This window comes from Myotis yumanensis, unplaced genomic scaffold (assembly GCF_028538775.1).
Source record: "Myotis yumanensis isolate MYYU_CA2020_CCGP unplaced genomic scaffold, mMyoYum1.0.hap1 SCAF_3, whole genome shotgun sequence".
NCBI lineage: Eukaryota > Metazoa > Chordata > Mammalia > Chiroptera > Vespertilionidae > Myotis > Myotis yumanensis.
In genome coordinates this window covers 120,424,302-120,450,976 of record NW_027223754.1, presented here as the reverse complement: position 1 = coordinate 120,450,976, position 26,675 = coordinate 120,424,302, and the positions used below count along the sequence as shown (strand labels likewise).

At 42.4% G+C, this 26,675-nt stretch overlaps 3 protein-coding genes across 12 annotated transcripts in view; 1 reads left to right on the top strand and 2 right to left on the bottom strand.

The window, feature by feature from the left end:
- Positions 1-3,243, top strand: part of WNK1 (WNK lysine deficient protein kinase 1) — a 147,897-nt gene extending 144,654 nt beyond the window's left edge. For all 7 annotated transcript variants that reach the window (XM_070409497.1, XM_070409496.1, XM_070409495.1 and 4 more), the window contains one exon: positions 305-3,243. In XM_070409497.1, coding sequence (XP_070265598.1) covers positions 305-622 — 318 coding nt within the window. In that variant the 3' untranslated portion in view covers positions 623-3,243. The remainder of the gene's footprint in view (positions 1-304) is intronic.
- Positions 3,244-3,950: 707 nt separating this feature from the next.
- LOC139006808 (thymosin beta-4-like) lies at positions 3,951-5,083 on the bottom strand. The gene has a single exon (XM_070409505.1). It carries the CDS (start codon positions 4,989-4,991, stop codon positions 4,785-4,787), a length of 207 nt encoding a protein of 68 aa, XP_070265606.1. The 5' UTR covers positions 4,992-5,083; the 3' UTR covers positions 3,951-4,784.
- Positions 5,084-5,253: 170 nt separating this feature from the next.
- The window catches only part of RAD52 (RAD52 homolog, DNA repair protein), a 93,474-nt gene continuing 72,052 nt past the window's right edge, over positions 5,254-26,675 (bottom strand). For all 4 annotated transcript variants that reach the window (XM_070409502.1, XM_070409501.1, XM_070409504.1 and 1 more), the window contains exons 8-12: positions 8,264-8,460; positions 7,951-8,096; positions 6,802-6,885; positions 5,732-5,938; positions 5,254-5,339 (exon numbers count right to left, since the gene is read on the bottom strand). In XM_070409502.1, the coding sequence (XP_070265603.1) occupies positions 5,278-5,339; positions 5,732-5,938; positions 6,802-6,885; positions 7,951-8,096; positions 8,264-8,460 (696 nt within the window). In that variant the 3' untranslated portion in view covers positions 5,254-5,277. The remainder of the gene's footprint in view (positions 5,340-5,731; positions 5,939-6,801; positions 6,886-7,950; positions 8,097-8,263; positions 8,461-26,675) is intronic.

The following is a 26,675-nucleotide window of genomic DNA, read 5'->3' as shown; positions in this document are numbered from 1 at the left end:
TTTCCTTCCCTGAATCCTTCACTCCCTATTGGTCAACTCAATTTTTTCTTCCCTTTCCTTTATTACCCTGAACTGCATGCCCATCGTCATACACAAACAGACACACACACACCACCACTCAGTTCCAGACTGAATGGTTATTCTCACCTGTTAGGTAAGTGTAAAGAGCCAATAATTATTATTATGAAAGGGTTTATAAGAGTAGGACAGTCCCAGTTGTAAAATTGTATTTTTGTATTGCCCATTTCACACTCACGCATGTTATGCCTACACCACACTTTACAATGAGTTGTTTTGTTTTCAGGGCCCTGGAATGGCAAGGAAGTTCTCAGCACCTGGTCAGCTGTGCATCTCCATGACCTCAAACCTGGGTGGCCCTGCCCCCATCTCTGCAGCATCAGCTACCTCTCTAGGTCACTTCACCAAGTCTATGTGCCCCCCACAGCAGTACAGTTTTCCAGCTCCTCCCTTTGGCACTCAATGGAGTGGGACGGGTGGCCCTGCACCACAGCCGCTTGGGCAGTTCCAGCCTGTGGGGACTGCCTCCTTACAGAATTTCAACATCAGCAATTTGCAGAAATCCATCAGCAACCCCCCAGGTTCCAACCTGCGGACCACTTAGACCTAGAGACATTAACTGAGTAAATTTGGGGACAGGAAAGAGTGCTGAGTGATTGGGGGTGGAGGGGTTAGTAGCCTATATACTAACTACTAGTGCTGCATTTAACTGATTATTTCTTGCCAGAAAGGAATGTTTTTAATACTGCTTAGAGCCCTCAAAATGGAGAGTCTTCCTCCCCTTCACCATTAATTGGAGTGGGACAAGAAGGAAAGAGCAGCTTTCTTGTGGTGGGGTAGCTTCAACTTGTGCTTTCCTGTTTACCTGTACCCAACAGTGAGGGCTAGGAAAGAGAAGGGCTTTTATCAGGAAGCTATTAGAGTGCTCAAGGGAAAACCAAACCCCACCTGTATTTTTAAGTGGGTGTAGCTCTTAATTTTGGTACCTACCCCAAGTCCCTCATTCCCTCAAGAATCTAAGCCACAAGACAAAAGTATTGGGTTCTTTCTTACCCTGTTCCTCCACCCACCCCCACTCTCCCCCCCCCCCCTTTTTTTTTCTCTCTCTCTCTCTTTAGAACCCAGTGAAAAACACCAGAAGACTGAAGTTTCATCCCTTTCTTATGATAGGTCATTAGTGCTTTAAGCAGATGATATTAGCAGCTTTGACTGCAGCATTAGTAATTAGGAAAAACACGTTCCCTGCGGACATGTAACTTTGCCATCAGTTTTGATGTGGAAACACTGTGATATATAAATGTTGTTGGACAACAGTAGTTTTAAGATGAAAATATGAAAGGTTTAAAAGGTTGAAAAAAAAGCTAGCTCTGTCCTTTACTTATTGAGACACTTTAACGTTTTCCTTTGTATTTCCATTGTATTAGATAAATAAATGTGAATGTAAAATTGTATAAATTACTTACTTGAATACTTCTGTTCTCCCAGTATTGCTTGCTGGATATTTTAGTGCCTTGGACTTCTATTGCTTTTGCCATTAGCGTCAACTTCTCATCAGACCCCAGATCAGCAAAGGGCATGTGGGAGGAAATCTAAGGCCCAGGTGACCCCAGCAGTGGGTTATGCCAAAGGGAAATTGAGAGTGTTTTTAAGTCACTTAACAATTTTGTCTAGAGCAGGTGTGAGATGAGCAGGTTGAGAAATTAAGTTGACATCAGTGCTTGAAAGCAGAAAGTTCTGTTTCAGGAATAGTGAGGAGGGGTGCTGTAATAAAATTGGGTAATTTAAAAGATTAAAGGAGGCGTGGGACAAGTGAAAGAAAAAGACTAAGGTATGGGAGAACAAACTTGTTTGAAGTAATGTGATGCCTGGCCATAGCCTTACTCATTGAGCTGGGCTTGAACAGACCTAGAAGAAATGGCTGAACATGGGAAGCGAGAGGGGGTTAGTTTTGAAGTTGGAAAACGTGATAGTGAGAAGTGTCACAAATGGAGAAAGTTGCTCTAAAAAAAACCGTTTGGATTGCTTTCCTCTTGTTGCAAATGTACCAGGCATTTCTCAGCTTGGGGTATTGTATTTTTGTGGAAAGTGGAACCACATCTGAAGTAAGCATTATAGGAAAGAATCATATTCTTCCTGTTCTTCTCCTATGTCCAAATGGTTGCAGGATCATAATCTGTTGTGCCACCTTTATTTCTGCAATTGCAACTGATATTCTCACATTTCATTTTAACAAATATTCTCCTTAAGTAATAACTGCAACCAACCAGTGTTATTTAGTGCTATGCCTAGTTATATTGGGCAGTTCTATTATTTTCAGAGCTTTCAGGAAATACTCTCCTAATTGGCTAACTGGGGGTCTCTATTATCTCTGAAGATGGGGAAAAAGTTAGGACTCTTAATTTTTTGGGTGCTTCTTGTCTTGACTCTTGAGTTGGGAAATTGACATATTTCCAACCTCTTACCCACCTCAACGGCACATCCCAGGAATCACCACAATAGGAAGAGCCTATTTGGCTCTCCTATCCTGTTGTCCCTTCGTGGGCCCTGTTTCTTTACATTAGCCTAGGCCCCAATGATGCAAATGAAAGCTGAAGGTTTTAGGAAGGTGGAAATGAAAAGGGCAGAGGTTCCAAGCCCTCCTTCAAAATTGTTTACTTATTCTCTGCTTATAATTCTTGGGGAGATGGTAAGAGTAAGGAAAAGAACAAAGAAGGTGGCCAAATTAACAAATGGACCACCTAAGACAAATGAAACAATACTTTTTACTAGAGAAACAAGCAAGCCAAATGCAGCACATTGTTTGTTATTTTGGTTCAATAATTTTGGGATCTCTTCATTCACAAAAAAGAAAGAACTGGTTTTATTTACTGTTGATTTTTTTTTTCCTTCCTGTGGATGAAATAACTGAAGCCTAGAGGAATGAACTAGCTACTGAAATGTTTAAATTATTTTTGTGTTAATAGTACACTTTGAGTATCTTTTTCCACATTAAAAAATCTTTCTGAATTATAAATGTTTTCCTTACATTATTTAACAATGTATACTGTTTTAAAAAAAATGAATAAACAATTCAAACCTTGGGTTTCTCCGCAGCCGTTAATTGTACATTTTGCACTAACTCTGGGTGTTGCGCTTCTTGTAAGATTGCGCTTTGTGCTTCAGTTTGTAACCTTTGTAGACTTATTTAATGAAACCATTCAAATAAACCAAACTTGCTTTTGATGAGTTGTGGGGTTTCATTCCCAACCAATTCATTTTTCATGATTTCATTAGCTGTTTTGTGTGCAATTTATAACTGGATTCCTAACTTTAATGGCAGTTCTGACCTGAACTATGGTTAGGCTGCAGACAAAGATGATATTCTGAAGATGATAAGAATATCAAAATCAAAAGATGGCTATATAACCAAATCTGCACAATAGGTGAGATAAAAGAGAAATCAGCCCTAGCCGGTTTGCTCAGTGGATAGAGTATTGGCCTGTGGACTGAAGGGTCCGGGTTTGATTCCGCTCAAAGGCACATGCTTCGGTTGCAGGCTTTTTTTCTGGCCCGGGCCCTGGTCAGGGCTTGTGCAGGAGGCAACCAATTGATGTGTTTCTCTCACATCAATGTTTCTCTTCTTTCCCTCTCTCTTCCACTCTCGTTAAAAATCAATAGAAAATTATCCTCAGGTAAGGATTAAAAAAAAGAGAGAAATTAGGGTAAGCCACTGCCTCTTCATCTTCCCAAGAAATAGAAATGGATTACTGCCTTCTGTTCTTTAAGAGTTCCTTGCCGCAGGTTCCCAGCTTCCCACAAATGAATGTTATTCAAAAAAATAAAAGCCACTGCTTCAAGATTAGATTAAAAGGTACAGCCCAAAAATGCACCTTAAAAAGTAGACTTGCAAACTCATTATTTGAGGGAAAGAATTATGAAACATCTACAAAGCATGATGGAAAAACAATTTATTGTTAAGATGGGTTTATCACACATCTGAATGGGGAACTATATACAGCAACTTACATTTTCTATTTTATTACCAAATAATGGATTTATTTTGTGTTCTTGAAATTCCTTTTCTTTGGCTTTACATCATTGTCCCCCTAATTAAATGAGAGATTAACATGGATGAAGATCAGCCTGGACTCTGATGCACAGGAGCCAAACACCACTCTACACTTTGTTCCAAGCGTGACGTACAGTCCTTGTGTGGGCAACATTGGAACTTGGTGCCCTAAAGTGAAAGGCAGACACCCAGTAATGTAGGTCGTTGTTAAAAGTTGGTGCTTGGTAGTATGGCTTATGTTACTTTCAGCCACTGGTGATGCCTAAAATTTCTGTATTTATTAATATAATAGGAATAAATAATGAGCATCAAGAGCCCAAGAAAAGGTATTTAATCTACCCAAAGCCTACTCAATGTGCAACAAGCTTTTCTTTTTCTTTTTTTTTTCTTTTTTTCAGGTTTTAAAATTTTTTATTTGCATATTTAAAAAATTGTGCATTCCAATAATTAAAATCATTTGAACAAAAAAAAAAATGGCACTCTGATTAAACTGCATTTTACAGCCCGCAGGACCCCTTGGACCAGCTTGGTTTAACTCTAGATTTCACCTTCGTCCCACCCAAGTCGTTCCTTCACCAAAATGCAAGTTGTCCCCCTTCCCCACCAGCCAGCCAGGCAGGTGGGAGCGGCAGGTGCGGCCTTCGTTGTCAGTAGTTCTGATGTGAAAAGGGGCAGCACAGTCACTTAAACTGATCCCACCTCTTTGCATCTTACAAAGTTAAACAGCTAAAAGAAGTAAAATAAGAAGGCAGTGCTTGTGGAATGTACAGTGCATAATGGCGGCACGTGCCTCATTACGATTTGCCTGCTTGCTTCTCCTGTTCGTTTCTTTTGAAGGGAGTGGATTTTTCTCTTGTGTTTCTGTCTTCTTCAATTTCGACTTATCGAATTTCTCAATCTCAGCCATATCGGGTTTGTCAGACATGGCTGCAGAGGACGCCGAGCGAGGTGCACGAACAAGAGAAGTCCGATCTGCTGAGGGACCGCCGCCGAGTCGCAACAAGCTTTTTTAAAGTACTTGTTTTCCAGCTGCTCAGCTTTATCTGCAGTAGGCTCCAGTAGTCATATCCTCTGGAAAAGTTCAGAAGGAAGCCAAGTAAATCCTTGGAAATAAAGCTCATTCCCTAGGAATATAATGAACAATTTCATGGCCAAAAAGCAGTTTTCTAAAGTCCCTCTGTGAGAGTCTGGTGAGGTGACCTGAGCCTCTGTTAAGATGGATCCAATTTCCTTTTCTTCAACTCCTGGTTCTTCCTGTAGGAATCACAGTTTCCTATGCAAGAGAAAGCTGTTAAAATATAGCTGCCATGATTTTAAAATGAACTCACAGCTAGTAATTTCTGAATTAGTTAATAATCCTAATAAACTGAAAACCTAAGAATGAAAATTGTTATGAAGACATCCCTCTGTTAACTCTAGACCAGATTGTAAGTAATCATGACGGGCCCACTTTTCATAGGAAAAGCTCCTAATGCAGTCATGCCTAAGCTTCCCACTAGGATTGCACAGCACAAGTTCTGGCTCTCAAACCAATTATCTTCTATTTTCTGCTATTCCTCTGTCATGATTCTACCCAACTTTTTTAAATGGAATGCTATTCCACCTTTAAAATTCATAGAACTAAACCCAGGTTCTCCAATATCTGTTCCTAAAACACTTTGCTACCTATTATGTGTTGGTTAACGTTGGGAGTTTGGAGGTGCGATTTTGCTTGTGGATTCTGGTGGCAAAGGCTTTGTGGGGTCCTGCTCCGGGTCACCACCTGGTTCTTCAGGACTGGTGTGGCGGCAGACTGGTGTGATTCTGGTATAGACAAGGGCTTGACAGCACTGTCCCCTGCCTCTGGAACCATATCCCATATTTCAAAACTGTCTGCAAAGACAGAGATCACAGGAAAATGTAGTATCAACAAAGAAGGGAGTGTTCTCACATAAAGTACTGGAAAAGCAGGTCATAAGAAACCACATATCATGAGTGCCCATTGATAGTTTATAGATTCTCTCTCCCCAACTCCTAAAAGTACATTGAAACTTCTGTTAGGACAGTAAGGGAGCTAAATCTGTGCTACCGTCAGAACTGCTATCAATCCACTCTGGGTCCTCTTTCTCCTAAAACTTCATGGGGGCTATAAAGCAGAAGGGATTTTTATACCTTTTTTTTTTTTTTAAATCCTCACCTGAGGATATTTTCCCCATTGATTTCCAGAGAGAGTGGAAAGGAGAGAGAGAGAAACATCTATGTGAGAGAGGTACATTGATTGGTTGCCTCCCATATGTGCCTCTACCAGAGCTGGGGAACCTGCAACTGTGGTATGTGCCATTGACCAGGAAGCGAACCCACGACCTTTCAGTCAGAGGACCGATGCTCCAACCACTAAGCCAAACCGGCCAGGGCTTTTATGCCTTTTTTAAAATGCATTTCTAACTACCCAAGGTATCCAGTACAGTAACTTACAAGCAATTCGTAGGTATTTCCTGATTAATACTTAGCATCCCTCTAGACAGCCGTGGGCAAACTACGGCCTGCAGGCCGGATCCGGCCCATTTGAAATGAATAAAACTAAAAAAAAAAAAAAAAAAGACCATACCCTTTTATGTAATGATGTTTACTTTGAATTTATATTAGTTCACACAAACACTCCATCCATGCTTTTGTTCCGGCCCTCCGGTCCAGTTTAAGAGCCCATTGTGGCCCTCAAGTCAAAAAGTTTGCCCACCCCTGTAGCATATACTGACCTGCAGGGAAGTCTTTCTCGGTGATTGGTTCTGCACCATCAGCTTTGGGAGTGCTGTGGTTCAAAGGCGGCACCGGTGGCTCTGCTACACAGGAGAGACCACAGAACTCAAGTGTGAGGGAGCAGCCTCAGAAGTGCAAAGCAGCCTAGAGTTACACTGGTTCATAGCACAGCCAATAGCAGAATTCAACACCCTGAGTCCCAGTCCCCCTGTAGATCTATATGAGGTTCAAAACAGCCTTTCCCCTACCCAATTGGGGAGGGAGAAACAGTTTATTTCTCCTTTAGGGACATAAATAGAAGGGTTATTAGAAGACATCTGGCCTAATTTTTACTTTTTAAAGCTATAACTTTGTTCCAAGATATTCTTAAGTAGATATTCAATATAGAGAAACCAATATAATCAATGACTCTGAATAGGGGTGGGGGAAAGGCCTGGAGGACTCCTCCACCCCTCGCCCTCAGGGACTCTACAATGGTTTGGAAGCTAAAGATCTAGAATAATTCTTATTAAGAACATCCAAGCACCGTAAGTTGATGTTTTTTTCCCCTCTACATTAATTTCAGCCTCAGCGCTGAGGGGAATATTAATGAAAGCAAGTCCTTTATAAACTTCCTAATTCTTAGGGAGAAGCTAAGCAAAAATCCCATTGATCTGGGATTAGCCCTTCTGTTTCTACTCTCTGGGAAAGACTCCAAAAATAACTTCTATATACTACTCCCACTGAATCTGAACTCTGGAATAAACAAGGTCACAGATAAATAATTACCAGAAGCCCCCATTACCTTCAAATGCAAATCTTCCTTATATTCAAAGTCAGCTCAGAAAGGCTTTGTAATGCAGAGGCAGTCAAAGTAACGAGCAAAAAACCCTCTGTACCGAGAAACTTCTAGTTCAAGTTTCGGATTTTGTCAAGGCCCATTCCCCATCTCCCTCCCACCCCCAAAAGATTAGTGTCTTTAGAAATGGGGAAAATACACAGGATTTCACTCTTCATTTTTTTGTCTCATCTATCCTGTGTGTTACTGGAGCTCTGGTTTGGAGTAACCATACTGTGCTGGCAGAGGATCAGAGTCCTCAGACCACAAGCCTTCCCTGGGGTACTGAGGACACCTCCCTGGGGCCTCTGCTCCCAGCCTTCTCACAAACCTGGATTCTTCTTTTCAATGGATGGAGCAGATAGCTGAACTCGCTGCTGTTTCTCCATTTGCTCCCGGAACTGCTGCTGCAGCTGTTTTTGCCGGAGCTTCCGCTGCAAAGTGGCATCACTCTCCGCAGCAGAGGACGCCAGGCTTCTGCATAGGGAGCAACAAGGTGGGAGTGAGTTCCTGAGTTACCTGAACAAACAATATACAATTCTGAGGGGCAAACAAACCAACTTGCTGGCTCTGAAGGTAAAAATGGAGATAACTTAGTCTGCATGAGAAGGCAGAAGAGAAAGGTAGGAACTTAGGTCCTGTACCTGGATCTGCTGTCCTTATCCCCCTGCATCATAATGTGGGGATCATCTGAGTGGCTTGGTCTGCAAGGAGAGGCTGCTTCCTGTGGTTTTGTGGGTCCCAGAGCCATGTTCTGTCGGCAGCTGCTGTATCTCGCTTGTTCCACAAATGGTTCAAAATCTTGTCTCTTTGCTTTAGTTAAATCCACTTCTAGAGGCAACTAATGAAGGAAGAAAAAGGGTAGATAACTTCCTCCAACTGCTCTTCCCCTTCCTTTCTTTCCCTGCCTTAAAGATCTAGATTCCTAGAAAACAGCATGACAATCCTCTATCCATCATGACTTCTAGGTCCTGAGAAACTCAGACAAAAGATCTAACACTTCAAGTAATATTTTTAATTACATGAGGAGTAAACAATTTCATTTTCTACTTTATACTGGTCAGTATTAATGATTTTGATAAAAAGAAATCTTATTTTAGGTTTGATTTAGGGCAAATGGTCTGTAAAATCTAATTTGAATCTTTCCTTGGCAACTGAATCTGTCTGGTGCTGTCTACATTTTATCTCCCCCCCCCCCCTTTTTTTTTTTTAATGGAAAAGATCACACAGTCTTTGTGGAAGCCTATACCTTCTCTGCCCTTTCTGCCAGAACTATCCCCTGCAAACACAACATTCATCCTGGAAAAAGCCTTGGGTATGTCATGGCACCATTACGTGTCCTTCAAATAACAGGAAGAAAAAGCTTGAAAAACCAAAACTAGGGAATCGCCCAGTTGAGGTTTCTAGATCTGACCAAATGAGAGAAACAAACTGTGTATTTCATAGCACAGAGCAAACTGTTTTACTTCCTAGACATGAGCACTACAGAAACTCAGACCGTTCACTTTGGAAGAACTTCTCTCCCAATTCATAATATGGATACTGAAACAATAATTGAAAATGAGGGATTGAGTTGATAAAGATAACCTGAAAATGAAAATTACACTGAAATTTCTTATCTACATGAGAAAGTAAATGAGTAGGTTAAAAAGAAATGACCTTATGCTACAACATGGGTTGAAGACATTATGATAAGTAAAATAGCCAGTCACAAAAGGACAAGTACATATGATTCAATTTACATGGCACATAGAATAGTTAAGACCAGATAGACAAGAGAAGAAAAATGGCAGCTGAATAGGCAGAAGTGTCACACACCTCCTCCTGCAGCCAAGCCAGAAAAGCAACTAAATCAGAGAACATCCACCGGAATTAACAAATTAGACACAGTTGAGGAGACCATTTTCAACAAGGAAGGGCAGAGGACACCTAGAGAATTCAACTTGCCAGCCATAATCCAAGTGGAACCACTCACATACCCCATCAGTGAGTGGCGCAGTGCCTCCTGGCAGGCTCCCAGAACTCTGCAGTGAGCACTCACCGGAGTGACCTCCGGCACCAGGCCTCCTCACCAGCTCACCGGGACCCAGTATCCCAGGATCTGGCTCTAAGACCCTGCAGTGAGTACAAGCCAGGGAGAACCCTGGACCCCACCCCTATGCTGGGCCCCAGAACCATGCTGCCAGTCTGATCTAGAGCCATCCAGTGCCCGCTCCAACCCAAGCCCCAGGACCTGCTGCCAGGGCGACCCGGAGGAACCCAGTGTGTTCCCCGCTCCGGGCCACAGGAGAGCTCTGACTGTGCAACCCAAAGCAACCCGCGCCTGCTCCACCCTGGGGCTACCCAGAGCAACACAGCACACACCTCACTCCGGGCCACAGGAAAGTGAGAACCGTGCGACCCAGAGCAACCAAGCATGCACCTCACTCAGGGCTACAGGAGAGCTGACTGTGCAACTCAAAGCAACCTGTGCCCGCTCCACCCCGGACCCTGGGACAGTCCTGCTGGAGCTACCTGGAGCAACCCAGCACGTGCCTCACTCCGGGCCACAGGAAAGCGAGGACTGTATGACCCAGAGCAAACCACCCTCACTCCACACTGGGGAGGGGCTAACTAGAGCACCCCAGTGCATGCCTCACTCTGGGCCACAGGAAAGTGAGGAATGTGTGATCCAAAGAAACCCAGCACAGGCCCCACTCCGAGCCACAGGAGAGCACTGCTGGAGCAAACCAGAGCAATCCAGTGTGCCCAGCCAGGGGCCACAGGACTGTGCGGCAAGTGCGCTGACAGAGGTATCTAGGGTGCCACCCTGCCACAGGTGCCGGGGCTGCAAAGTGAATTGCATGTCAGAGAGCGCTGGGTCCTTACAGGGAGTTGCACACCAGAGGAACTGTGCACGCGCTCCCGCTACCCCAAGCATCTGAAGTGGATAACTGAGGGACCAGATCCATGGGAGAAAGGGATGCAACTTAGAGCATAGACAATAAAGGGGTGTGACTCAAGGCAGACCCAGCCTCTGGGCTGACAATTTCCAAACCATTGGCCTGATAGAGTCTCCAACCTCTCAAACCCCAAGCAGGGTGCCCAGGACCAGAAACAGACAGCAAAAATGGGGAAACAAAGAAACAATGCCCCAAGGAAAGAAAAAGAGAAATTGTCAGAAAAGGAACTAAGTCAGAGGTTCTCAACCTGTGAGTCGCGACCCCTTTGGGGGGTCGAACGACCCTTTCACAGGGGTCGCCTAAGGCCATCGGAAAACACATATATAATTACATATTGTTTTTGTGATTAATCACTACACTTTAATTATGTTCAATTTGTAACAATGAAAATACATCCTGCATATCAGATATTTACATTACGATTCATAACAGTAGCAAAATTACAGTTATGAAGTAGCAACAAAAATAATTTTATGGTTGGGGGTCACCAAAACATGAGGAACTGTATTAAAGGGTAGCGGCATTAGGAAGGTTGAGAACCAATGAACTAAATGAAATGGAGGCAAGCAATATGTCAGAGAAAGAATTCAGAGGCAGGGTCCTAAGGTTCCTAAACTGGTTGGAAGAGAAAAATCAACTTATGTAAGAATCAAGAGGAAATGGAAAATGATATAGCTGCAATAAAAAACACAATGGAACGTTTCAACAGTAGACTAGAAGAAGCGCAGGATCAAATCAGTGAGTTAGAAGACAAGGTGGGAAACACACCCAATCTGAACAGCAATTGGAAAAAAAATTAAAAAGCAGGAGGAGAGCCTGAGGGAGCGTTGGGACAACATGAAATGAAGGAGACGAAGTTGAGCAAGGAATAGAAAAACCTATTTGAAGAAATAATGACAGAAAACTCCACTGACTTGGGGGGAAAAAATTCACACAAGCAGAGTCCCAAACAAGATGAACCCAAAAAGGCCCACACCAAGACATGTAATTACAATAGCAAACATTAATGACAAAGAAAGAATCTTAAGGGCTGTAAGAGAGAGACAGAAAGTTACCTACAAGGGATCTCCCATTAGACTATCAAATGATTTCTCATCAGAAACACATCGGGCCAGAAAGGAATAAAAAAGAGTATACAAAGTGATGCAAAGCAAGGGACTGAATCCAAGAATACTCTATCCAGCAAGGCTATCAATCAAACTTGAAGGTGAAATCAGGAGCTTCGTAGACAAAAAAGGCTGAAGGAGTTTATTATCACCAAGCCAGCAATGCAAGAAATGTTAAAGGGACTTTTGTAAAAAGAAGAAATAGAAAAGGAAGAAGGAACACAGGCATAAAGAATAAAAATGGCAATAAACCTATACTATTAATGAAAGCCTATGTGGTTGAGACACCCACACACCATGATGCCCTCACACTAACAAGCAATCACCAAGAGGTTGCGTGTGCACCAGCATGCACGGGTGGACAGGGCTGCGTGCGTACATGGGTGGGCGAGAGCTTGACACTGCGTGCACAGTGTGGAGGTGGGTCCCATGGCTCCACGCGGTGAGGCCGGGGGTCCCGCGGCTCCATGCAGTACGGAGGTGGGTCCCGCAGCTCCAGCCTACCTCTTTGGGGCAATCCATGAAGGAGCTCTGGATGGGTGGGCGGGGCCTACCTCTTTGGGGTGACCGATTGCGGGGCTCTCACACTGTGAGAGGGCACAGGCCAGGCTGGGGAGCCCCTCCTCCCCCGTGCACGAATTTCATGCACCAGGCATCTAGTCAATAATAATTTTAAACATAAATGGATTACTAGCTCCAATCAAAAGACATAGAGTAGCTGAATGGATAAGAAAACATGATCCTGCCGAAACCAGTTTGGCTCAGTGGATAGAGCGTTGGCCTGCGGACTGAGGGGTCCCGGATTTGATTCCGGTCAAGGGCATGTACCTGGGTTGCGGGCACATCCCCAGTGGGAGATGTGCAGGAGGTGGCTGATCGATGTTTCTCTCTCATCGATGTTTCTAACTCTCTATCTCTCTCCCTTCCTCTCTGTAAAAAATCAATAAAATATATTTAAAAAAAAAAAAGAAAACATGATCCAGATATATACTGTCTACAAGAAACCCACCTCAGAACAAAAGACACACAAACTGAAAGTAAGGGATGGGAAAAAAATTTCAGGCAAATAAAAATGAAAAAAAAAGCTTGGGTAGCAATATTTATATCTGACAAAATAGACCTCAAAGTGAAGGGCATAACAAGAGATAGGCCACTTCATAAAACTAAAGGGATCGATACAACAAGAGGATATAACTCTGGTAAACATATATGCACCCTATACATGAGCACCCAAATACATAAAAACACTTCTAGAAGACAGCAAGGGAGAGATCGACAGCAATACAGTCATAGTAGGGGACTATAATATCCCATTGACGTCACTGGATAAATAGTCTTGAAAAAAATCAACAAAGAAACAACAATCCTAAATGACTCACTAAATCAGATGGAACTAATTAACATCTTTAGAACATTTCACCTGAAAGCAATGGAATATACATTCTTCTCAAGTGCACATGGGACATTTTCAAAAATAGACCACATATTAGGACATAGGCTAAGTCTCTTCAAATTCAAGAAGATAGAAACCATATCAAGCATCTTCTCAGATCACAATGGCATAAAATTAGAAATCAACTACAAAAACAGTAAAAAAAAAAAAAATCAAACACTTAGAGGCTAAACTGCATGCTATTAGACAATGATTGGGTTACCAAAGAGATCAAAAGAGAAATAAAAAGCATCCTGGAAACAAATGACAATGAAAACACACCAATGAAAAATCTATGGGGCACAGTGAAAGCAGTCCTGAGAGGGAAGTTCATAGCTCTACAGGCCTACCTCAAAAAAACAAGAAAAAATGGTAATAAATTATCTAATCCTACAACTTCAAGAATTAGAAAAAGAGCAACAAAAAAAGCCCAGAGTAAGCAGAAGGAAGGAAATAATAAAGATCAGAGCAGAAATAAATGACATAGAGACCAAAAGGCAATACAAAAGATCGATAAAATTAAGAGCTGGTTCTTTGAAAAGATAAACAAGATTGATGAACCTCTCGCCAGGCTCACCAAGAAACAGAGAAGACCCAAATAAACAAAATCAGAAATGAAATAGCTAAAGTAACAACTGACCCCACAGAAAATAATATGGATTGTAAAAAAATACTACAAACAACTCTACTCCAACAAACTAGACAATCTAGACAAAATGGACATATTCCTAGAAAAATACAATCTTCCAAAACTCAATCAGCAAGAATCAAAAAACCTAAATAGGCTGATAACTACAGATGAAATTGAAGGTGATCAAAAAAATTTCCAGCAAACAAAAGCCTTGGTTCTGACGGTTTCAGAGAGGAGTATTACCAAACGTTCAAAGAAGAACTAAAACCTATCCTCCTCAGACAATTTCAAAAAAATCAAGAGGAAGGCACACTTCAAGCTCTTTCTATGAAGCCAGCATTACCCTAATCTCAATCTGAAGACAGGTCATTTTAAATAATCTAAGCAGAGAAGCAAAAAGAAGAAATTAAGAGAAGTGAGTAGAGATAAGGGACTGATAGGACACTATCACACAATATATTTAAAGAGTCTCAGAAGAAGAGAAAGAATGGGGCAGAGAAATTATTTATGGTGTTAGGAAAACTGGACAGCAACATGTAACAGAATAAAACTGGACCAGTAGTAACAGCATACACAAAAATTAACTCAAAATAAAATACAGACTTGAATATAAAACCTGAAACCATAACATTCCTAGAAAAAAAAATAGGCAATAAACTGTTTACCATTAGTCTTGGTAATGACTATTTAAATTTGACAACAAAAGTAAAGGTAATTTACAAAAAGAGAAAAAATAAACAAGTATTACTATATTAAACTAAAAAGCTTCTGCACAGCAAAGGGAATCATCAACAAAATGAAAACACAACCTACCAAATGGGAGAAAATGTTTGCAAATGATATACCTGACAAGGGGTTAATATCCAAAAAATCATAAAGAACTCATATAATGCAAAAGAACAAACAATATGATGAAAAAAATGACAGACGATATGAGCAGATATTCTTCCAAAGAAGACAAACAGGTGGCCAATAGGTACATAAGAAGGTGCTCAACATGACTAATCATCAGGAAAATACAAAACCACAATGAGATATCATCACCTCACACTGTTAAAAATGGTATTATCAAGCCCAACCAGTGTGGCTCAGTGGTTGTGCATCTACCTATGAATCTGGTGATGGTTCGATTCCCTGTCAGGGCACATGCCTGGATTGTGGGCTCGATCCCCAGTAGGGGGTATGCAGGAGGCAGCCGATCAATGATTCTTTCTCATCATTGATGTTTCTATCTCTCTCTCTCCCTTCCTTTCTCTGAAACCAATAAAAAAATCTTTTAAAAACAAAATTTTTTTAAATGGCTATTATCAAAAAGACAAGAGATAACAACTGTTCATAAGGATGTGGAGAAAGGGAAACCCTTGTTCTTGTACACCATTAGTGGGAAAGTAAATTGGTTCAGCTAACAGAAAAAGAGTATGGAGGTTCCTCAAAAAATCCTAATATATAAAAAGCCAGGGGCCCTCATGACCAAAACGACCAGATGGACTATGGAACAGCAGGCTGCGGGCGCAGAAGGCTTAGGTGGGCGGAAGAGGTGGTCCTGGCGGGGGGGGGGGGCCTGTACTTCCCACATGGCAGTGGCTGTGAGTGCTCCTGATGGCACGCAGGCGCTGCTACAGGTTGGCCTGCAGGCTCCGCCTGGCACCGCTCACAGCCGCCGCCACATGCTGTGGTATAAAACACATTGTGAAGTTAACAGCACAGGCACTACCTCCATGCCACACCCCCACTTCCGTCAGTCCCACCGACCCTGAGGCGCCCTCCCTGAGCTGTTTCCTGCAAGGCCTGTGGGAAGATCCCGCCCTCGGAGAGCGCCAGGCATTGTGGTGGGCAGCCCGGCTCCCTGTGTGCCAAGGGCCTGGAAGGACCCCAGTGACAGAGGTAGCACAGGGCCCGGTGACGTGACGAGGCGGCTCGGTGGCGGCGGCCCCTGCGACTGATGGTGTGCTGGTTGTGAAGCACTCTCAGCCAGCCGCCTTCGCTCTCACCCTCGCCCTTGCTGCTGGCTGACTGCGAAGCAGCCTCCTGGCCCAGAAGGTGCGGATCGAAAGGACAGCCACCATGGCGGGCCAGATGGATGTCCTCCTGGCCAAGCCACGCGGGTTTGCAGATCTGCGCAGGAGCAGGCCTCCAGTGCAGGCATCCTCTCCCCTCCACAGCGCGCTGTCACCCACGTGCACCCGCAACAGTCCGGACCGCGGCGTGCACACGTTCCCCCCGCCCTCCACCGCACTTCCGTCAACCCTGGCGTGCCTACATCCCCCACACGATGTGTGCACATCCCCTCCAGCGTGCTCACGTCCTTTGGAGCGTGTCTGCGTGCTCAGGATGGGCGCCTGTGATATGACAGTGAGAGGGCGGAGTGGTGACACCCCGTTCCCCCGGAGGCCAGTGTGGCGATGAGATCGCCTCCATGGGGCTAATGCATGTGCTGAGGCGGGAGCAGGTGTGGACAGACACACCTGGTGGGCATGGGCGGCCCTCGCTGAGGTGCCTTTGGTCAGCGTTTGAAGTCGGGAACCCAGAGGAGGCAAGGAGGCCCATCCTCTCAGTGAAACAGTGGGCGAGTCAGGGTGACTGCAGAGGAGGAATGTGCACTGGGGGTGCCGGCACCCATGAGTGAAGGCCGCCCTGACTAAGTCTCACTCGCTCGGGGCCTAGCGCGCTCCTGCCGGGCAGCGGGTGACATGACGTGCTTTTCCGAGTTAATGAGAGAAAACATTGATTCTCCCACTGCCCGCGAAGGTGGAAAGCAGAGTGGGGAGATGCGAGGTTCCCTGTCTGGGGGTTCCAAACCTGCCATTGGTTCCTTTCACCGCTGACTAGAGATATACAGGGTGTCCCCCCAGAATGTATACACACTTTGAATACCTACTAATTCCAATGGTTTTAAGTACGAAAAGAAAGAAACAACAATGGAGCTGTCATCTGTTAAAAGTGCAGTCGGACATCCCCCGAGGGGTCCCAGATTGGAGAGGGTGCAGGCCAGGCTGAGGGACCCCCTCCCCCCACCGTCGTGTATGAGTTTCATGCACCCGGCCTCTATTTAAAAATAATACCCCAGCTGGTTTGGCTCAGTGATTGGAGCGTCAGCCAACAACTGAAGGGTCACGGGTTCAATTATGGTCAAGGGCACGTAACTCGATTGCAGGCTCAATCCCTGGCCCCAGTTGGGGAACATGCTAGAGGCAACCAATCGATGTGTCTCTCACATTGATGTTTTTCTCTCTCTCTCTCTCTTTGTCTCTCCCTTTCACTCTCTCAATGTCTCTCCCTTCCACACTCTAAAAATCAATGGAAAAATATACTCGAGTGAGGATTCACAAAAAAAAGAAAAAAAATACTAATTGGATTCCTTCAAATTGAAACAAAAGGATACTACTAGACAGCAACATGAAGCATATAATATAAAATTTCTCCAGTAAAGGTAAATACATGGGCAAAACCGTATTATTTTAATTTTGGTGAACAAAATTTATATGAAAAACATTAAAATATATAATGAATATAAAATATAATTTTAAAACCATTAAAACTTTTGTAACTATAAATCTATGTTAGTGGATATAAAATATATAAAATAAAATGCTATAACTTTAAGATTTTTTACATAATTACAATAGTAACACAAAGAAAATATCTGTAGAATATACACATATAAACAAGAGGAAATCTAATGTCACTACCAAAAATATTCAAGACACAAAGGAAGATAATAAGAGAAGGAAGGAGGGACAAAAAAGCAATAAGACATACAGAACACAATTAACCAAATGACAATAAGTCCTTCCCTATCAATAAAACTTTAAGTGTAAATGGAATGACTTCCCTAATTTAAAAAAAAAAGTGGCTGAATGGATAAATACAAAAAAACAAGATACAACTATATGCTTTCTCCAAGAGACTCACTTTATATCTAAGAACACAAATAGGCCTAAGGTGAAAGGATATAAAAAGATACCCATGTAAATGGAAACCAAAAGGGAGCAGGGGGACTATACTAATATCAGACATAAACAGACTTAAGTCAAAAACTGTTATAAGAGACAAAGGACATAATATAATGATAAAAGGATCAATTCACTAAGAAGATATAACAATTATAAGTATTTATATACTAGATAGCAGAGCTCCTAAATTTATAAAGCAAATTTTGACAGATTGTAAAAAAGAAATACATAGCAACATAATAACAGGAGACTCTGATACCCTAACTTTCAATAATGGATACAACAATCAGACATAAGATCAATAAGGCAATAGAGAATTTGAATGCTGTAAGAGCAAATTGGACCTAATAGACATATATAGACTACTCCATCCAACAATAAGATATGTACAGGGTGTCCCCCAAAAATGTATACACACTTTAACAGTTGATAGCTTAATTTTGAAAATAAAATATATTTTAATAAATACTGCCTTTATAATTATTCAAAGGGTGTGTATACATTTTTGGGGGGACACCCTGTATTTCCCAAGTATACACAGAACATTCTTCAGGATAAACCACATGTTAGGCTATAAAACAAGTCTTAAATTGAAGAAGACAGAAATGATACAAAGTATCTTTACCGATCACAATGAAATGAACTAGAAATCAATAGCAGAAGGAAAATGGAAAATCCACAAATATGTGGAAATAAAATAGCACACTCTTAAAAGAACAATTGATCAAAGAATAAATCACAAGGGAAATTAGAAATTATCTTGAGAAAATGAAAATGAAAACACAACTTACCAAATCTTATGGTATACAGCAAAAGCAATGCTAACAGGGAAGTTTATAAGCTAGCAGAAGAAAGGAAATAAATACAGCTTAGAGCAGAGACACATGAAGTAGAGAACAGTAAGATAATAGAAAAAAAGTCAACAAAATTAAGAGTTATTGTGAAAAGAGTAACAAAATTGAAAAGCCCTTAGCTAGTTTATCTAAGAAAAGATTATTTAATTAAAATCAGAAATGAAATAAAACACAACTGAAACCATCTATATAATAAAGAGCCAGGGTCATAACGACAGATGGCTTGACCAGACCAGAAGTCAGTGCTGGGTTGCCGTGGCGACCCAGCACTGACTGGGACCACGGCAGGTGCCCAACCCAGCACTGACTGCCTAGGGGGCTGCAGATCAGGCCCAGAGAGAGGCCTGCAGAAAGAGAGGCAGGGTCTGATTCGTAGCCTCTGTGGCAGCTGTTGATCAGAACTTGCCTCTCTTTCTCTCCCAACCTGGCCAACAGCCGAGCCTCCATTTCTCTCCAGGCTTCCACCGGGGCTGCTGATCAGCCCCGCCTTTCTGATGAGGCCCCGTTGATAGGCCCAGAGACGCTGACTGGCATTGAAAATGACCAATCAGAACCAAAATGGCTGGCAGAGGGCAGTTGGGGGCGAGATCAGGCCAGCAGGAGAGGGCAGTTAGGGGTGATCATGCAGGCAGAGGCAGTTAGGGGTGATCAGGTCGGCAAGGGAAAGCAGTTAGGGGCAAGATCAGGCTAGCAGGGGAGAGCTGTTGGGGGCAAGATCAGGCTGGCAGGGGATGGCAGTTGGGGGCGAGATCAGGCTGGCAAGGGAGGGCAGTTAGGGGTGATCAGACAAGCAGGCAAAGAGGTTAGGGGCAATCAGGCAGGCAGGCAGAGGGGTTAGGGGCAATCAGGCAGGTGAGTGGTTAGGAGCCAGCGGTCCCAGATTGTGAGAGAGGTGTCTGACCGCCAATTTAGGCCCGATCTCCGGCAGTCGGACATCCCCTAAGGGGTCCCCGATTGGAGTGGGCGCAGGCTGGGCTAAGGGAACCCCCCCGCCGCTCTGTGCACAAATTTCGTGCACTTGGGCCTCTAGTAGAAATATAAAAACATATATGAGAATACTATGGACAATTGTACAGCAACAAATTAGATAATCTAAAAGAAAGAGATAAATTCCTAGAAGCACACAAGCTAGCAAGACTGAATCATGAAGAAATAGAAAATGAGAATAGACCAGAAACTAGTAAAGAGATGAATTCATTAGTAAAAAACCTACCAACAAAAAGAGCCCAGGATTAGATGGCTTCACTGGAGAATTCTGCCAAACATTTTAAGAATTATTAACACAAATCCTCCACAAACTCCCAAAAAAACTGAAGAGGAAGGAACACTTCCAATCTCACACTATGAGGGCAGCATTACTCTGATATCAAAGCCAGGCAACAACATTAAAAAACAAACAAAAAACACTACATTATTCATCCCATCTGCAGTTTCACTTTCTAGTTTCAGCTGTCTACAGTCAATTGCAGAAAAAATGTGAATGAAAACTTCCAGAAAAAACAATTCATACATTTTAAATTGCATACCATTCTGAGTAGTATGATGAAATCTCACATTGTCCCACTCCATCCCAACTGGAACCTGAATCATCTCTTTGTCCAGCTATTATAGGCTACTCACCCATTAGTCACTTAGTAGCCAACTCAGTTATCAGATCAACTGTTGTGGTAGCACAGTGACTATATTCAAGTAATGCTGGTTTTTACTTAATGCCCCAAAGTGGAAGAGTAGTGATGCTGGCAATTTCGATATGCCAAAGAGAAGCCGAAAAGTGCTTCCATGAAGTAAAAAGGTAAAATTTCTCAACTTGGACTAATAAGGCATTTTATCATCTCATATTGTCACAAGAAGGTGAATACAGTATAATCAGATATTTAATTATTAGGTACTAGAGGCCCAGTGCACAAAATTAGTGCACTGGGGTGGGGGGGGGTCCCCTTCAGCCCAGCCTGCACCCTCTCGCAGTCCAGGACCCATTGGGGGATATCTGCCTGCCAGCTTAGGCCCGACGCCCCCTCCCCTGGGCTCAGCTCACCAGCTGTGTGCCCGGCTTCTGGCTGAGCAGCACTCCCCCTGTGGGAGCTCACTGACCACCAGGAGGCAGCTCCTGCGTTGAGCATCTGCCCCCTGGTGGTCAGTGCGCATCATAGCGACTGGTCATTCCACAGGTCATTCCACCCTTTGCTCGATTTGCATATTAGGGTCTTATTATATAGGATTGTTAATCTCTTACTATGCCTAATTTATATGTTTAACTTTATCATAGGTATGTATGCATAAGAGAAAATATGTATAGGGTTTGGAACCATCCATAGTTTCAGGCATTTATTTGGGATCTTGGAATGTATCCTCCACGGAAAAAGGGGACTACTGTATAAGGAAAAACCATAGACCAATATTCCTGATAAATACTGATGGAAAAATCCTCAACAATATACTAGCACACTGAATTCAACAGCACATTTCTCTCTCTCTCTCTTTTTTTTTTTAGAGAGAGAGAAGAAGAGAAAGAGAAAGAGAAAGAGAGAGAAGCATCAATGAGAGAAACATAGATCAGTTACCTCCTGTATGCACCCCAATCAGGAATCTAACCCATAACTTGGGTAAGTGCTCTGACCAGGAATACAACCCAACACCTTTTGGTGTATAAGACAATGCTCTAACCGAGCCACACTGGCAAGGGGTAACAACACATTAAAAGGATTATACATCAGGACCAAGTGGGATTAATTCTTGGAAGGCAAGGATGGTTCAACATTCACAAATCAATGTAATACACCATATTAATAGAAGGAAGAACAAAACCACATGTTCAATGCAGAAAAAGCATTTGACAATATTCAATACCTTTTCAATGGTAAAAACATTCAACATACCAAGAATAGAAAGAAACTACTTCAACATAATTGTCATATATGAAAAGCCTATAGCTATTATCATACACAAGGCTGAAAGATCGAAAACTTTTCCCATAAGATCAGAAAGAAGGCAACAATGCCCACTCTTCCTACTTCTATTCAACATTATTGAATAGAAGCCCTTCCAGAGCAATTAGGCAACAAAAAGAAATAAAAGGAATCCAGATTGAAAAAGAAGAAGAAAAATGATCTCTGCCTGCATATGACATAATCTTATATGTAGAAAACCCTACACTCTACATCAAAAAACAAAAAAAACTTAGAACTAAATTCAGCAAAGTTGCCGGAAACATAATCAACACACAAAAATCAGTTGTATCTCTATATACACTAGTAATAGACAATCCGAAAAGAAAACAATTCCATTTACAATAGCATCAAAAAGATAAAAATAACTTAGGAATAAACCTAACCAAGAAGATGAAACACTTCTATACTGAAAACTACAAAACACTGCTGAAAGAAATTAAAGACACAAATAAATGCAAAGACATCCATGTTCATGAACTGGAAGACTTAATATTGTTAAGATGTCCTTACTGGCCCTAGCTGGTTTGGCTCAGTGGATAGAGCATCAGTCCATGGACTGAAGGGTCCTGGGTTCGATTATGGTCAAGGATGCATACCAGGGTTGCAGGCTTCATCCCTGGCCCAGGGGCAAGTGCAGAGGCAACCAATCAATGTATCTTTCTCACATCAATGTTTCTCTCTGTCTGTCTCTCCCCCTCCCTTCCACTTTCTCTCTAAAAAATATCCTTGGGTAAGGATTTAAAAAAAGAAGAAGAATACAAGACCATTACATATGCTTTCTACAAGAGACTCACTTCAGATTGAAAGACACACAGACCTAAAGTACAGGAATGAAAAAAGGTATTTCATGCAAATGGAAACCAAAAAAAAAAGTAATAATACAGACTTAAAACAAAGACTCTAACAAGAAACAAAGAATAGTATATAATGATAAAGGGATCAATCCAACAGAAGAATATAACCCTTGGAAACATTTACACACCCAACACTGGAGTACTTAAAAATATAAAGCAAATACTGACAAACATAAAGGGAGAGAATGACAGTAAAACAGTCACAACATGGGAATTTAACACCCAGTAACATCAATAGATAGATCAGCAGTTCTCAACTTGTGAGTCGTGACCCCTTTGGCGGTCTAATGACCCTTTCACAGGGGTCGCCTAAGACCATCCTGCATATCAGATATTTACATTACGATTCATAACAGTAGCAACATTACAGTTATGAAGTAGCAACGAAAATAATTTTATGGTTGGGTCACAACATGAGGAACTGTATTTAAACGGACAGAAGGTTGAAAACCACTGAGATAGATCATCCAGACAGAAAATCAACAAGGAAACAGTGGCTTTAAATGACACATTAGACCAGGTAGATTTAATTGATATTTTTAGAACATTTCACCCCAAAGCAGCAGAATGTACATTCTTTTCAAGCACACGATACATTTTCCAGGATAGACCATATTATTAGGCCACAAAACAGGTTTCAATAAATCTAAGAGGACTGAAATCATATCAAACATCTTCTATCACAATTGTATGAAACTAGAAGTCATTACAAGAAGAAAAGTGAAAAATACCAACACCTGCAGGCTAAATAACATGCTACTAAATAATGAATGGGTTAACAGTGAGACCAAGACAGTCATCAAAAGATACTTAAGACAAATGAAAATGAAAATACAACACAAAGCAATTCTAAGAGGGAAATTTATAGCAATACAAGCTTAACTTAAGAAGCTACAAAAATCTGAAATAAATAATCTAACCTCACACCTAAAGGAACTAGAAAAAGAACAAAGCCCCAGTTGAGAAGGAAGGAAATAATAAAGATCAGAGAGGAAATAAATGAAATAGAATCTAAGAAAACAATACAAAAAGATCAATGAAACCAAGAGGTGGTTCTTTGAAAAGACAAACAAAATTGATGTTTCTCCTCTCCTCTTTCTCTATAATCAATAAAAAGATTTTTTTTAAATGGGCAGAGGAATTGAATAGACATTTTCCAAAGAGGAAATACAGATGGGGACTATATATACGAAAAGATGTTCAACCGTCAATCATCAGAGAACTGAAAAATAAAACCACAATGAAACATTACCTCACACCTATCAGAATGGGTAACATCAATAAATCAATAAACAAGTGCTGGCAATGATATACAGAAAAGAGAACCCTTGTGCACTTCTAGTGGGATGGCAAATTGGTGCAGTCATATGGAAAATTTATAGAAGCTTTTTAAAAAATTAAAAATAGAACTACATGACCCAGAAATCTCACTTCTAGATATTTACCCAGAAGAAATCCAAAAACACTACTTCAAAAATATATTAATGTATCCCTATGTGCACTGCATCATCCTATCTAATAAAGAGGAAATATGCTAATTGACCCTCACACCATTGCAAAGATGGCGGCGCCCACAGCCAATGAGGGGATATACTAATTGACTGCCCCACCCTCAAAGATGACAGCGCCCACAGACAATAAGGAGGGAATGTGCTAATTGCCTGCCACGCCCTCAAAGATGGTGGTGCCCACAGCCACAAGATGACGGCGCCCAGTCCCCTCAGCCCTGCCAGGGCGGCAGGCACGCCTGTCTCTGGAGTCCCCCAGTCCCTTCAGCCCCCTAGCCCCCAGGGATAGCCCGAGGTGCAGGCAAGCCTCAGATGGCGGCTGCCCAGCTGCCCAGGGCCACTCAAGGTTCAGGTAACCAGGGCTGGCCAAGGCTTGCGCTGCTGGCAGTGGCAGCAGCAGAGGTGTGATGGGGGCATTCCCCTGATTGCCGGGTCGCCTCCCGCACCTGAGGGCTCCCGGACTGTGAGAGGGGGCAGGCCAGGCTGAGGGACACCCGCCACTGCATGAATTTCATGCACCAGGCCTCTAGTTATTTATATAGCCAAGATATGGAGTGCCTAAATGACCACTGATAGACAGTTGGATAAAGAAGATGTGGTACATCCTATCTAATAATAGACAAACAGGGTAATTGACCGTACCTTCGTTACGCCTCCCATTCGCTAAGATGGCGGCTAATTTACATACTGCAGGCAGGGCGGGACAGCGCCATCCCGTCTGCCCCGCTGCCATCTGGGCCTGCTATCTGCCACCCAGGGCAGCCGGGCGGTGCAGCAGCGATCGGCCAGCCCTCCAGGCCTCCATCCGGGCAAACTGTGTGCGACCCAACCCGGGGCGGCTAGGCGGTGCAGCAGCGATAGGCCAGCCCACCCAGCCTCCATCCAGGCATCCCATGTGCGACCCGACCTGGGGTGGCGCCCCAACCCCCAGATCGGCCCTGCCGTGTGCATGACCCAGGGCGGCGCCCCAACCCCCGGATCGTCCCTGCCGTGTACGCAACCTGGGGAGACGGGGCAGGCACCAAGGGATCGGGCCTGCCATCTGCCACCTGGGGAGTGAGCCTAAGCCAGCAGGTGGTTATCTCCCGAGGGGTCCCAGACTCTGAGAGGGCACAAGTGGGGCTGAGGGACACCCCCCCCCCCACCTTCCTTCCCCCGCCAGTGCACAAATTTTTGTGCACCGGACCTCTAGTATATAATAAAATAGGTTTGGGCCATAAAAAAAGAATCAGTTGCTTAAGTGTAGTCCCAGGCACCGAGAGGTCACTGGTTTGATTCCCAGTCAGGACATAGGAGGCAGCTGATAGATGTTTATCTCTCTCTCTACCTCTCCCTTTCTCTCTCTCTAAAATCAATAAAAAAAAATATTTAAAAAAAATTAAGAAACAACGAAAGCTTGCCATTTGTGATAGAAAGGAGGACCTAGAGCAGTGGTTCTCAACCTGTGGGTCGCGACCCCTTTGGCGGTTGAATGACCCTTTCACAGGGGTCGCCTAAGACCATCCTGCATATCAGATATTTACATTACGATTCATAATAGTAGCAACATTACAGTTATGAAGTAGCAACGAAAATAATTTTATGGTTGGGTCACAACATGAGGAACTGTATTTAAAGGGCCAGAAGGTTGAGAACCACTGACCTAGAGGGTATTATGTTAAGTGAAATAAGTCAGAGAATCACAAATATGATTTCACTTATATGTGGAATCTAAAAAAACAAAATAAATGAACAAAACAGAAACAAACTCATAGATATAGAGAACAAATTGATGGTTGCCAGAGGGGGAAGGGGTGGGAGGCTCATAAAAAACATGAAGGGATTAAGAAGTTCAAATTGGCAGTTACAAAATAGTCATGGGGATGTGAAATACAGCTTAGGGAATATAGTCAATAAATTTGTAATAACTATGTATATTGTCAAGAGGATACTAGACTTATCAGGAGATTATATAAATATTTAACCACGATGCTGTACACTTGAAACTAATATATTAAATGTCAACTATAACTGAAAAATAAAAAAAATTGTTTTAATAAATTAAATTAATAAATACCACTCTCCAATAAAAGAAACAAAGGCTCCTTGTAAAATGACTGGCTCTAGAGTTGGGGCAAGAAATTTATAAAATGAGTCTGAACCATCTTTTAGTGTCAAAAAGTACGGAAGTGTTGAAAAAAAAACACAACAGGAGTATTTCAACGAACCAACTAAATTAGCTCCAAAGCTCGATGAATCTGAGTACCAAAATAACACAGGATGGTATTAGAACTCAAAGTATAAAATAAATTCCCATGTGTCCATACTAAAATAAATAAATAAATAAAATGGGAGAGAAGAAACAAATCTCCTGTGTAGAAGAATTTTGTATAATTTGTGTGGCTATTCCCCTTCAAGAAGGTGGGATTAACTCCTCACCGCTATGTGTAGTCTCACATAGTGACAATTAGAACAGGGGAGAAAAACAGTGGGTTTACAGTGGAGAAACCTAAAAAACACTCACTCAGCCAGGTAACCAAGGTCAACATCAAATATGATTAGTCATGTTGATAGTATGTATCCTTGATGTGATAAAATGGCACTTTATCTCTATGGCCTTCCTCCCCAAAATCCACAACCCCAGTCTAATCATAAGAAAAATATCAGACAAATCCCAATTGAGGGACTTTCTACAAAATACTTCTAGCATTTCTCAAAACTATCAAATTCATCTAATCAAGGCAAGTCTAAGAGGAGTCTGAGGAGACATGACAAGTATAATGTGGTCTCCTGGGTAGTCTCCTGGGACAGAAAAAAACTAAGGAAATCTGCATATAGCATGGACTTTA